Source organism: Oncorhynchus gorbuscha, linkage group LG11 (genome assembly GCF_021184085.1).
Source record: "Oncorhynchus gorbuscha isolate QuinsamMale2020 ecotype Even-year linkage group LG11, OgorEven_v1.0, whole genome shotgun sequence".
Taxonomy (NCBI): Eukaryota; Metazoa; Chordata; class Actinopteri; order Salmoniformes; family Salmonidae; genus Oncorhynchus; species Oncorhynchus gorbuscha.
Window position 1 is genome coordinate 59,541,089 of NC_060183.1, and position 14,169 is coordinate 59,555,257.

Consider the following 14,169-nt stretch of genomic DNA (forward strand, 5'->3'; position numbering starts at 1 on the left):
TTTTATCACCCTGTAGCAGGAAAACGTTTCTGCAATACAAGATAATTACAATTTGTAGTGTATTGTTTAAAGGCCCAGTGCAGTTAAAAACTAGATTTTAATGTGTTATATATATATATATCTCCTCATTGAGGTTGGAATAATACTGTGAAATTGTGAAAATTATGATAATGTAGTGTAAGAGCTAAAGACCTAAAATTTCAACCTGTTTTGGTGATATTGAGTTTTGGCCTGCCTGGTGACATCACCTGGTGGTAAATTAGTTAACAGACCAATAAGAAAGAGTGCCAAAACTCTCAGTTGGATTGCTGAGTGAAGGAAAACAGCCAACAAGTGCTCAGCGTATGTGGAAATTCATTCAAGAGTGTTGGAAAAGCATTCCAGGTGAAGCTGGTTGAGAGAATGCCAAGAGGGTGCAAAGCTGCCAATAACAGTAATTAACTCAGACCACTCCCAGCCAGACCTAGAACATTATTGTTTTTTGTTCTTTATGACCACCAAGCAATCACAGTAAGGTACTTACTTGTTACCCAGAAATGATTTGATGTTGAGATTAAATAAACAAAAACAGCTGCCTTGCTGTAGCAAACTGGCTAAAGTTTAGCGTAAGGTTTGCTGCCAGCTGCCATGTGGGTTCAAGACCAGGATTTGAGTAATTTCACTGCCAAGTTCCTCATTCCATCTTTTTACTGTAATCACATATTCTTCTGACCCCTCCTGAACCTGTAACTGATCTCAGAGCATAGAACAGCATGTGGCCACTTATAGTCCCTGTATGGAGTACACATAACTGAATCTTATAAAAATGGTCAAAGCCCCAAGACGCACTTAAAAAAAACAGACATGGATAAGAGATCTGAAGAAGAGGAGTACATTATTGTCCATTTTCCTTTCCAAAATGTGTCTTATTTGTTTTCAAGCCAACCTCCTGAGAAACACGCACATACACCCAAGGGGTTGGAAGCCAGGGTCAGCCACAGTGCAGGGCCCCTGGAGAAGATTGCATTGTCCGTACTCTTCTAAAATACTCATAAGTATCTATCTTGGTTTCCATCGAACTGGGAACACATTTTCATGCGTATAGAATATATATGCGCATTTTCCCACCAGATGTGTGTTTCCATCAAACTGACTTTTTGTGGGTAAAATGCTGTGCGTGATGACGTAGTGCACATCAAATACATGTTTAACCTTTAACGATTGTCATTATGTTCAGTGGTGGAAAAAGTAAATAATTGTCATACTTGAGTAAAAGTAAAGATACATTAATAGAAAATGACTCAAGTAAAAGTCACCCAGTAAAATACTACTAGAGTAAAAGTCAAATTATTTGGTTTAAAATATACTTAAGTATCAAAAGTAAATGTAATTGATCAAATGTACTTAAGTAACAAAAGTAAAATGACAAATAATTTCTAATTGCTTATATGAAGCAAACCAGACGTCACCATTTTCTTGTTTTTTAAATTTATGGATAGCCGGGGGCACACTCCAACCAAACCTAAGACATAATTTCAGAACGAAGCATTTGTTTAGTGAGTCCTCCAGATCAGAGGCAGTAGGGATGACCAGGGAGGTTTCTTCATAAGTGCGTGAAAAAAAAAAACTAAAATAGTGCCGGAGCAGACGTTTTACGTGCCCACAACCGATTGTGTTATTTTGTTAGTTTATCTGCGTTGTTTGTAACTTAGTTTTTTACTATTTTTGTACATAATGTTGCCGCTACCGTCTCTTATGACCGAAAATAACTTCTAGACATCAGGACTGTGATTACACACCACGGACGAGCAGAATCCTTTTTCAGCTTTCACGACTCTGACGAGCCTGAGGATATAGGGCTCCATCGGGAACAGGCCGCGACCCCCGTGATCTGCGTGAAGAGGAGGTGGAGAAAGAGAGGCAGGAGGGCGGGCTGCCTTCTGAGGAGTAGGAGATGAGCGAATAAACCCCCACTCCCCTCAATTCCGCTCGCAAACATGCTATCTTTGGACAATAAAATGGATGAGTTATTGGGAAGATTAAACTACCAACAGGACATTAAAAACTAACATCTTATGCTTCACAGAGTCGTGGCTGAACAACGACAATCTCAACATACAAACTGGCTGGTTATACGCTGTACCGGCAGGATAGAACAGCGGCGTCTGGTAAGACAAGGGGCGGCGTTCTATGCATTTTTGTAAACAACAGCTGGTGCACGATATTTAAGGAAGTCTTGAGCCATTGCTTGCCTGAGGTAGAGTTTCTCATGATAAGCTGCAGACCACATTACCTACCGAGAGATTGTGTCTATATTCTTTGTAGCTGTTTACATACCACCACAGTCAGAGGCTGGCACCAAGATAGCATTGAATGAGCTGTATTCCGCCATAAGCAAACAAGAAAACACTCACCCAGAGGCAGCATGTCTAGTAGCTGGGGACTTTAATGCAGGGAAACTTCAATCAGTTTTACCTCATTTCTATCAATATGTTAAATGTGCAACCAGAGGGAAAATAACTGGACCACCTATACTCCACACACAGAGATGCATACAAAGCTCTTCATTTGGCAAATGTGAGCATAATTCTATCCTCCTGATTCATGCTTACAAGCAAAAATTAAAGCAGGAAGCACCAGTGACTAGATCGATAAAAAAGTGGTCAGATGAAGCAGATGCTAAGCTACCGGACTGTTTTGCTAGCACAGACTGGAATATGTTCCGGAATTCCGCCAATGGCATTGAGGAGTACACCACATCTGTTGTTGGCTTCATCAATAAGTGCATCGATGACATCGTCCCCACAGTGACAATACATACCCCAACCAGAAACCATGGATTACAGGCAGCATCTGCACTGAGCTAAAGCTGCCACTTTCAAGGAGCGTGACTAACTGAGAAGCATAAAAAATCCCGCTATGCCCTCCGACGAACCATCAAACAGGCAAAGCTTCAATACAGGACGAAGATCGAGTTGTACTACACCGGCTCTGATGGTCATTGGATGTGGCAGGACCTGTAAACTATTACAGACTACAAATGGAAGCACAGCCAAGAGCTGCCCAGTGACACGAGCCAACCAGATGAGGTAAACTACTTCTATGCTTGTGTGATCACGCTCTTCACAGCCGATGTGAGTAAGACCTTTAGACAGGTCAACATTCACAAGGCCGCAGGGCCAAACGAATTACCAGGACGTGTACTGCGAGCATGCACTGACCAACTAGCAAGTGTCTTCACTGACATTTTCAATCTCTCCCTGTCCAAGTCTGTAATATCAACATGTTTTAAGCAGACCACAGTAGTGCCTGTGCCCAAGAAAACCAAGGTTACCTGCCTAAATAAATACCGACCCGTAGCACTCACGTATGTAGCCATGAAGTGCTTTGAAAGGCTGGTCATGGTTCACATCAACACCATCATTCCAGAAAGACCCATCCTAGACCCACTCCAATTTGCATACCGCTCCAACAGATCCACAGATGATGCAGTCTATTGCACTCCACACTGCCCTTTCCCACCTGGACAGAAGGAACACCCATGTGAGAATGCTATTCATTGACTACAGCTCAGTGTTCTACACCATAGTGCCCTCAAAGCTCATCAATAAGCTAAGGAACCTGGGACTAAACACCTCCCTCTGCAACTGGATCCTGGAATTCCTGACGGGCCTCCACCAGGTAGTAAGGGTAGGTACTACACCTCCGCCACACTGATCCTCAACACAGGGGCCCCTCAGGGGTGCGTGCTCAGCCCCCGCCTGTACTCCCTGTTCACTCATGACTGCATGGCCAGGCACGACTCCAACACCATCATTACATTTGCCGATGACACATCAGTGGTAGGCCTGATCACCGACAACGATGAAACAGCCTATAGGGAGGAGGTCAGAGACCTGTCCGTGTGGTGCAAGGACAACAACCTCTCCCTCAACATGATCAAGACAAAGGAGATGATTGTGGACTACAGGAAAAAGGAGGACCGAGCACATCTCCAGTCTCATTGACGGGGCTGCAGTGGAGCAGGTTGAGAGCTTCAAGTTCCTTGGTGTCCACATCAACAACAAACTCATGGTTCAAGCACACCATGACAGGTATGAAGCGGGCACGACAAAACCTATTCCCCCTCAGGAGACTGAAAAGATTAGGCATGGGTCCTCAGATCCTCAAAAGGTTCTACAGCTGCATCACTGCCTGGTATGGCAACTGCCTGGCCTCCGACCGCAAAGCACTACAGAGGGTAGTGCGAACGGCCCAGTACATCACTGGGGCCAAGCTTCCTGCCATCCAGGATCTCTATACCAGGCGGTGTCAGAGGAAGGCCCTGAAAATTGTCAAAGGCTCTAGCCACCCTAGTCATAGACTGTACTCTCTGCTACCACGTGGCAAGCGGTACCATAACACAAAGTCTAGGTCCAAGAGGCTTCTAAACAGCTTCTACCCCCAAACCATAAGACTCCTGAACATCTAGTCAAATGGCTAACCAGACTATTTGCATTGCTCCCCCCCCCCCACAACACTGCCACTCTGTTGCCATCTATGCATAGTCACTTTAATTAACTCTGCCTGCATGCACATACTACCTCAACTAACCGGTGCCCCCGCACATTGACTCTGTACCGGTACCCCCTGTATATATTGTTATTTTTTACTGCTCCTCTTTAATTACTTGTTACTTTTATCTCTTATCCGTATTTTTTAACTGCACTATCGGTTAGGGGCTCGAAAGTAAACATTTCACTGTAAGGTTGTATCTGGCGCATGTGACTAATAAAATTGGATTTGAATTGGACCATTTTCCTGTCCTGCTAATCATTCCAAATTTATTGAGTACTTGTAGGTGTCAGGGAAAATGTATGGAGTAAAAAGTACATTATTTTCTTTAGGAATGTAGTGGAGCAAAAGTAGTCAAAAATAAAAATAGTAAAGTACAGATACCAAACAAAACTACTTAAGTAGTACTTGAAAGTATTTTTTTCTTAAGTACGTTACACCACTGATTATGTCCTTGTCACCTAAGCAAAAGTTAGGCCCGATTATCAATAACCAGACAATGTTTATGAAACTGTTTATGAGGCACATGTATTTATTGAATATAATGTGGGATTAGGGATGTATTTCGACGTCTTGATTGTTGATCACCTGCAAATGAGAGGAGACTTTGGTGAGAGTTGGTGGTCGCATGCCGTCAATGGGTTTGTGCGCGCAAAACATAGTTGTGCATCGCCCACTATATAACTTCATGCTCATGTATTTATGACTAGGAAGTACAACTGTGATGTAATCATGTTTGAAGATGAAATCATGAGCGTTAAGCTTAAATGTAGATTCTTAACTTGTTATCCTCGTTTATTGAAGAGAGTTCCGGTTATTTCCTGGTCTGAGAATTGACAGCCAAAAGGTGCTCGGGCGAGCACAGTTAATGAATGGTACTGCGGTAGTAGCTTATCCCGGGGGGATGAACATGTTTATATCCCAGGTTGTATTTATGCTTAAAGCAAGTGGAGCAGCTTTATTGACATGTGTGCTGGTATGAAAACATATAGTGTATGTTTATGAACTTATTAACATGTTGTATTGAATTTCCTGCATTGTTAATGTTAATTGATCATGATCAAATCAAATCAAATTTTATTTGTCACATACACATGGGTTAGCAGATGTTAATGCGAGTGTAGCGAAATGCTTGTGCTTCTAGTTCCGACAATGCAGTGATAACCAACAAGTAATCTAACTAACAATTCCAAAACTACTGTCTTATACACAGTGTAAGGGGATAAGGAACATGTACATAAGGATATATGAATGAGTGATGGTACAGAGCAGCATACAGTAGATGGTATCGAGTACAGTATATACATATGAGATGAGTATGTAGACAAAGTAAACAAAGTGGCATAGTTAAAGTGGCTAGTGATACATGTGTTACATAAGGATGCAGTCGATGTTGTAGAGTACAGTATATACATATGTATATGAGATGAATAATGTAGGGTAAGTAACATTATATAAGGTAGCATTGTTTAAAGTGGCTAGTGATATATTTACATCATTTCCCATCAATTCCCATTATTAAAATGGCTGGAGTTGGGTCAGTGTCAATGACAGTGTGTTGGCAGCAGCCACTCAATGTTAGTGGTGGCTGTTAACAGTCTGATGGCCTTGAGATAGAAGCTGTTTTTCAGTCTCTCGGTCCCAGCTTTGATGCACCTGTACTGACCTCGCCTTCTGGATGATAGCGGGGTGAACAGGCAGTGGTTCGGGTGGTTGATGTCCTTGATGATCTTTATGGCCTTCCTGTAACAACGGGTGGTGTAGGTGTCCTGGAGGGCAGGTAGTTTGCCCCGGTGATGCGTTGTGCAGTCCTCACTACCCTCTGGAGAGCCTTACGGTTGAGGGCGGAGCAGTTGCCGTACCAGGCGGTGATACAGCCCGCCAGGATGCTCTCGATTGTGCATCTGTAGAAGTTTGTGAGTGCTTTTGGTGACAAGCCGAATTTCTTCAGCCTCCTGAGGTTGAATAGGCGCTGCTGCGCCTTCTTCACGACGCTGTCAGTGTGAGTGGACCAATTCAGTTTGTCTGTGATGTGTATGCCGAGGAACTTAAAACTAGCTACCCTCTCCACTACTGTTCCATCGATGTGGATAGGGGTGTTCCTCTGCTGTTTCCTGAAGTCCACAATCATCTCCTTAGTTTTGTTGACGTTGAGTGTGAGGTTATTTTCCTGACACCACACTCCAAGGGCCCTCACCTCCTCCCTGTAGGCCGTCTCGTCGTTATTGGTAATCATGATGTGATACAGTTCATCCTATTGGCTGATACACATACATTGTGGGTATCTAAACCCTGTCATTTTCATTGTTTGGGATTGGACAGGGAACTGGTTGGCATGCTGCTGGGTTACAGTACATTTGGGGCCTGGGTTTTGTTTGAAGCGCTCTATTAGGTTCAGTTTGTATTCCTGTTGCAACATCCAGTTTGTTATTTTCTTATGTAAATATTTGTAGAGTTCCCTGGCTATCTTCACTTTTGCTAATAAAAGCCTCACTTGGGGCAAGAAAAGTAAAGAACTGCTGTTTCCGCCTCACTGTTAAAAATTGAACAGAATGGTCAATCTCACAGCCTTAAAGGAGAATTTTGGTTTTCTTCAACCAAATCTCAATTTATGTAAATAGGGTGTTAGACATTTTTTTTGTTGCAATTTCACTTGTTTTTGAGAAACTTACCCCAAATACGTCCTTTTAGAAATGGACAACATACAATATACAAAATTACAAAACATATTAAGAAAAATAAATGTATCAACATAGAGGTATCCAATCATTACTCTGAACAGATCAAGGGGGACCAGAACATCTCATATCAGAGAGCTCTGGAAGTTGTTCCACATAACGGGCACAAAAAACTAAAAGCAACTTTACCCAACTGTGTGGAGACCGAAGGGGCCTCCAGTGTTATCCAAGTCTGGTTGTGGTACGTTTCTCAAAAACAAGTCAAATCGTAAAGAAAACGTGTCTGGACACTTCTATAACATTTCATTTACATATATTTTTTTTTAGATTTGGTTGTAAAAAAAAGCTAAATTCTCATTAGAGTTTCCATGTACCGAATTAAAAGCAAACTTTCCCTATCTGGTTTCGGCACATGTTCTCTAGACAACAGTTTGCTGACAAAGTGGACAGGGTAGGTTATATGATGAATTATAAATAAGAGCAATGTCATTTTTATTTGATAATTGCCAGCCAAGCGTCGATCATCATGTCACCAGCATTCATATAAAACCCTCAATAGTTATAGAACATTTGCATTAGGATCATCACCGTCCATCCCTTAACCGCCATGAAGTTCATCATAACTTATTTCATCTACCTATAAAACGCACAACGCTTTTCCACGTCGTGGTAGTACAATGTATAGCAGATCACTGCGTGACTCCAAGTTTACTTCAACATGACGGTTTGTGATATAAATATTTGAACATGAAAGAGTTCCCACCGCCATTGTTGCATAACTGATTATACCGACACAAAAAGATCCCACCATGTCGAATGAGCAACTTGTCTGTTGACATTTCTGAAATTGTACCAACACTTCATGTTTCCACCAAACCTGTCATGGTCTTTTTTTCATACAGCATGACTTTACTGGCATAAAAACTTCAATGGAAACATAGTTAGAGAGAGAAAGAAAGAGAGAGAGAGAGAGAGAGAAAGACACCCCTTCAGTAGTGCAAGTCAGTGGTCTACGTGGGCCTGTCACAGTGTCAGTTCAGACCCTTAACTATTTCCATCTGCTCTCTCTGCCTGGCCCCAAAGGTGCTGCAAAATCTGGACAGTATCTGGGTCACAAAAGTGTATGTGCGTGCGTGCGTGTTATTTGTGACTAGCAATAACAGTTCAACTGTAATCTCTTCCTCTAACACAAGCAAGCCTCCAGGCGACTGATCACTGAATAGTGACAAGATTGCCAGAGAACCACACAAAGGCACTGCCTTTGCAATGACAAACCTGACATTTGAAAGTAAAACACTGATGACAACAGGGAGAATCAGCTAAAGGTAGGGCCTGAGAGAGAATATGCTTGTTATGTGGTGTTGTTCATCAACAGAAGCCAGTTGAATAAGACAGACGGCATTTTTACAGTGGAGAAGCTCTCAGAACACAAAAGTGGTGCCAATGCAAATACAGGTTGATTTATATGATGCATTTCCATCCCTGGCTGTCATTCTCTTTGACAGTACTCGGCTTACATAACATGAACATGTTAGCAATTCAACAGCCTGCTTATAGTCAATCAGGATGATGATACATCCATAACAACACCTAATGGTAAACATTGTCCGAATGCCTGAAGCCTTACTTGGAAACTTCAACAAGCAGTACAGACCAACATACAGGTCTGTGTACACATGTATTGTAGAGATATACATTGCACACATCCCACCATTTTGGGATTATACTGTATATGCCGGAGTTACACTACACTAAAGAGTGTATGAGTGTGTTTGAGTTATTGTGTGGAACTGCATGAGTGTATAAGATTTAAAGAGTGGATGCATGCCACTGCTAATGGAGGGATGTGTGTGATTAGTCCAGAAGATAAAGAGATTGTGTGTGTTAGTGTCCAGCTTTTGTGTTGCTCATAGGGCCTCAGTGTGAATAGCTCTCTCATCAACAATCAGTCAGTTCCTCTCATCATCAGATAATATTCATTCTCCAATTCATCCTTTTCAACCTCATCTGTCTCTTATAAAAAGGTGATTTACTTTATGTCTGTAAAATAAGGCCTACATGTTCAATATTTTCATGGAAATTACAGTTAAATTCCATTTGATTATATTTACTAAATTAAGTGTCTCCCCCCAATTACAATCTGCAATAGGCTAAGACTACACGATGATTTACTTAAAATGTATACATAGTTATATGAATTACATCAAATAATATAGACCACATCCATTTTGTATTTATTTAACCCTTATTTAACTAGGCAAGTCAGTTAAGAACAAACTCTTATTTACAATATTGGCCGGCCAAACCTGGACGAAGCTGGGCCAATAGTGCGCCACACTATGGAACTCCCAAACACGGCCGTTTGTGACACAGCCTGGAATCGAACAAGGGTCTGTAGTGACGCCTCTAGCACTGAGATGCAGTGCCTTAGACCGCTGCGTCACTCGGGAATCCCATTTGCTAGGGAATACACGGTGCAACTGTAGAGCGGAAACGCTTTGAGAAATTTAAATTACGAGTAAGGGAATTAGTGGGGAATTCTTGAGAATGTATTTTTCTCGATCCCTTTTGCTAGTTTGCGCAGAGACATATCTAGATTTAGTAAACCAGACTAAAAGCAGACTGTTGTCTTGGTAGAGAGCAGCAGCACCCTGTTGCATATCAGATGTCACAACTCTTAGTGAAGCAAAATGTTACCGTCACGCACTAAGTAGTAAAGTACAGTGAGCGTTAAACACAATTAATTGATTCAACTCACAATTAGAAAAACATTTACATTTCAGTGCCCTTTGGACAATTTTCTCCATAAAATGACCAAGTAATGTCATGTTTTTAATGTTATGTTTGTTGTTTTTAAATTGGATGCGGGCTGTTTTTAAAATGTGAAGATATTAATAGGGCATAGGCTAATCCTAATTTTATACGGGACAAAGCAAAATATAAATCGTTTTAATTTGTCCTAGAAGTAAACTATATGCTTACCTGGCATGCTGGCACTGACAGTGGTGAGAATGAAACATAGGAGAACCACAGGCAGGAGCGAGGGCCGGGGTTGTCGTTCGATCCGCTTCGAAAGCAGCATCCTTGAAAATGCTTCTTTAGGAAAAGAAAGCCAGAAAAGGGTACATGGGGTTTGTCATCATTCCCCCCACTCGATTTCCGAATCCGTGCCAAGTGGTTTCCGTGACAAGTAACTCGCCGAATGCACCGATACCGAGCGAGGTCCTACAATGCTTGTGGACAGTCCGGTTCACGGTCTCTGCGCCACTTTACATTAATCCGTGGCAGTGCTAAAAATAGCGGTGCGCTCGTTGAAAAGTGGGGAGGCGGGGAATTCAGCATTCACAGAGAGGCGAGATTAGATGGAGGGGCACGGGTGAACGGTGGAGGTAGGCTACGTCAAATCTTGGTTTCGGCGTCATGACGCGTTTACAAAACAGGCTTGGGCACTTTGACAGACAGCGCAGGCAGGTAAGCGATCGCCAGGTGTGTGTCTTGTGTAGCCTGTGGTCTGACCAAAGACGGTGTATTCTTTTGTCTCTGGTTTGACCACTACCAGTCACACAAACACGTAGGCTAACTATTTTTTTCCTTTTCGTTTCACTTCACCAATGTAAATCACTGTACACTGTAAAGTATATACTCTGGGAACTATATATACAGCAAAGTATGAAGATATAGCCTTATCAGAATTAGGAGGGAAAATATTTACAAAGCTTCCTGATGCATATTTGTTGGTAAGATATGCAATGCAATGTCCATGTTTATGCCAGAGACAATGTGTAGGCCTAGGCAGCTCCTTTGAGTTTCCACTATTACCCTGGTATTACCCCTTTATTTTAACAAGTCAATTAACGTGCTATCACAACATTAATATAACCCAACCTCTCTATTTTCTGAGAAAATAACATAGTTAATAACAATAGCCTATTTTTGTGCTATAAAAGTGTTGCCCAAAATACCAGAAAGTGAGTACAGCATCGGGTGAATATTTGTGTCAACGCCGGTGAGGAAGGTGACATCTGTCTCATAAGGGTCCCAGTTGGAGCACTTCAGGCCTTCTATCTGATGGCAGCCAATGGGAATAGTTTTACTTCAGCCAGCCATAACATACATAGTTTCTGTAGCTGTATGGATCATAGGGTGTGAGAACCATTACCAAAACACTATAATAACCCCTATCACATGGCTACATATGACCTCCAAAGCGTTACCCCTCTTATAATATATAAATAATAATAATAATAATAATAATAATAATAATAATAATAATATATCTCAGAACACTTTTCTGATACAGGGGAAGATTCCCGGACGCAGATTATGTCTCGTCCTCCACTAAAATCATTTTCAATGGAGAATCTCCACTGAACTTACTTTTTAGTCCAGGACTACGTTTTACCTGTCTCTGGGAAACTGCCCCATACACTCTTAGAAAAAAAGGAGAACCTTTGGAATAACTCCTTTTGGTACCCAAAATAGTTCTATCTGGAACCAAAAAAGGTTCTCTTATAGGGACAGCCGTAGAACTCTTTTCGAACCCTTTTTTCTATAACATAGAGTGAGTAGTGGCCTACCTCATGGCTTGGAGGACTGTTCTGCTGTTTCTGTGCGTTCTTCTTAGTAGGGTTTCTCTGGGAGTGACGGGAACGCTCAGACTGGCTCGACGTGCAATCATTGGAAAACAAACTGGACGATCTACAGGACTGTTTTTCTAGCACAGACTGGAATATGTTCCGGGATTCATCCAGTGGCATTAAGGAGTATACCACCTCAGTCACAGGCTTCATCAATACGTGCATCGATGACATCGTCCCCACAGTGACCATACTTATATTTCCCAACCAGAAGCCATAGATTACAGGCAACATCCGCACCGAGCTAAAGGCTAGAGCTGCCGCTTTCAAGGAGCGGGACACATCCGGATGCTTATATGAAATCCCGCTATGCCCTCAGACGAACCATCAAATAGGCAAAGCATCAACACAGGACTAAGATTAAATCCTACTACACCGGCTCTGACGCTCGTCGGATGTGGCGAGGCTTGAAAACTAGTACGGACTACAAAGGGAAACCCAGCCATGAGCTGCTCAGTGACACGGGCCTACTAGACAAGCTAATTGCCTTATATGCTCACTTTGAGGAAAGCAACCTTGACGCATTGCATGAGAGCCCCAGCTGTTCTGGATGACTGTGTGATCACGTCCGTAGCCATGAAGTGCTTTGAAAGGCTGGTCATGGCTCACATCAACACATAATTCCAGAAACTCTAGGCCCACTCCAATTAGCATACCGCCCCAACAGATCCACAGATGATGCAATCTCAATCACACTGCCCTTTCCCACCTAGACAAAAGGAACACCGATGTGAGAATCCTGTTCAATGAACGCTGAGCTGTAGTCAACACCATAGTGCCCACAAAGCTATTCACTAAGCTAAGGACCCTGAGACTAAACACCTCCCTTTGCAACTGGATCCTGGACGTCCTGACAGGCCGCCCCAAGGTGGTAAGGGTAGGTAACATCACATTTGCCACACTGATCCTCAACACTGGGGCCCCTTAGGGCTGCTTGCTTTATCCCCTCCTGTACTTCCTGTTCACCCATGACCGCGTGGCCGACTCCAACACCATTAAGTTTGCTGACTACACAACAGTGGTAGGCCTGATCACCAACAACGAGACAGCGCATAGGAAGGAGGTCAGAGACCTGGCAGTGTGCCTTGGCAGCAGCTAATGGGGATCCATAATAAATACAAATTGCAGGTGAAGGAGAGGACAGAGGAGATTAAGTTCATTCTAAATTCAGACGTTTGGAGATTGAAAAGCTCACATTTTATGGTGTGCTTTTTCTTTGAGATAAGGGGTTTGGAGTAGAGGTCAACCGATTATGATTTTTCAACGCCGATACCGATTATTAGAGGACAAAAAAACAGCCGATACCGATTAATCGGCCGATATAAAAATAAAATACAAAACGGATTTATATATATATATATATACACAAACACACACTTTTGTAATAATGATAATGGCAACAATACTGAATGAACAATGAACACTTTTATTTTAACTTAATATAATACATATGGGCTTTTGGATGGGTGTTCTTAAGGTGATTCCACAGGTTATTTTTTGATTTAGCCGTTGCTGACCCCATGCTTACATCTTTATCACAAATAAGACACCTTGCTTTCCCTGGTGCCAATTCTATGTAATAGTCCCACACTGGTGCTCTGCTTTTCTCTGCCATCTGTAAAACACACACAGCTCTGAAGTGACAATGATACTGAAGAGTCTGTTTAGGAGACAAATACTCTCAACTGTTTGAGTTACCTGTGATGAATGTTGAAAACAAAAACTGTAATTTCTATATGCAGGAAATCCTATTTTAATAATGGGCATGGTAAGAATTGACTACTAAAGTGCGAGTCATAATTCCCATGACACCTAGCAAAATCTGAAAAGCGGCTCCTTCATTCATTTATTCCATAGGATATTTTCTAGATTCACTTAAAATAAGGTCTGCGTTTCGTGTAGGCTTACACCACCTTGCCAATTTTATAACTGTAGATATCCACAGGACAAGGTAATTCTGATCAATATTGGCTAAATATAAGCGAAGATTTAAAAAAAAATGTAGAGTGGATTTATGAAAATATGTTGACAAATGTTACGTTACCTTATCCTAGTGAGATTTACACGGGTATCAAAACGCAGAGGCGGTTTAAGCCTGCACGAAACACAGCCCTTATTTGAAGTAGATCAAGACATTCTCTATGGAAGACATGAACGGTAAAATAACGAAGGAACCGAACCCCCTTTCAAGTTCAGCTGCAAGTTATTACAGGAATTATAAAGCGTCAACTATTTATCTCTAAACCATATACCTTTGACTAATCCGGAAACTATCACCTCGAAAACAAAACGTTTATTCCGTTCTGTATTTTATCTAACGC

The 14,169-nt window shown here is 42.0% G+C and overlaps 1 protein-coding gene across 2 annotated transcripts in view; it reads right to left on the minus strand.

Moving 5' to 3' along the window:
• LOC124049037 (neural proliferation differentiation and control protein 1-like) overlaps window positions 1–10,546 on the minus strand; it is a 34,623-nt gene extending 24,077 nt beyond the window's left edge. The window contains exon 1 of one of the 2 annotated variants that reach the window (XM_046370331.1): window positions 10,194–10,546. In XM_046370331.1, the coding sequence (XP_046226287.1) occupies window positions 10,194–10,293 (100 nt within the window). In that variant the 5' untranslated portion in view covers window positions 10,294–10,546. The remainder of the gene's footprint in view (window positions 1–10,193) is intronic. The other variant, XM_046370330.1, reaches the window with a different exon arrangement.
• Window positions 10,547–14,169: the final 3,623 nt, after the last annotated feature.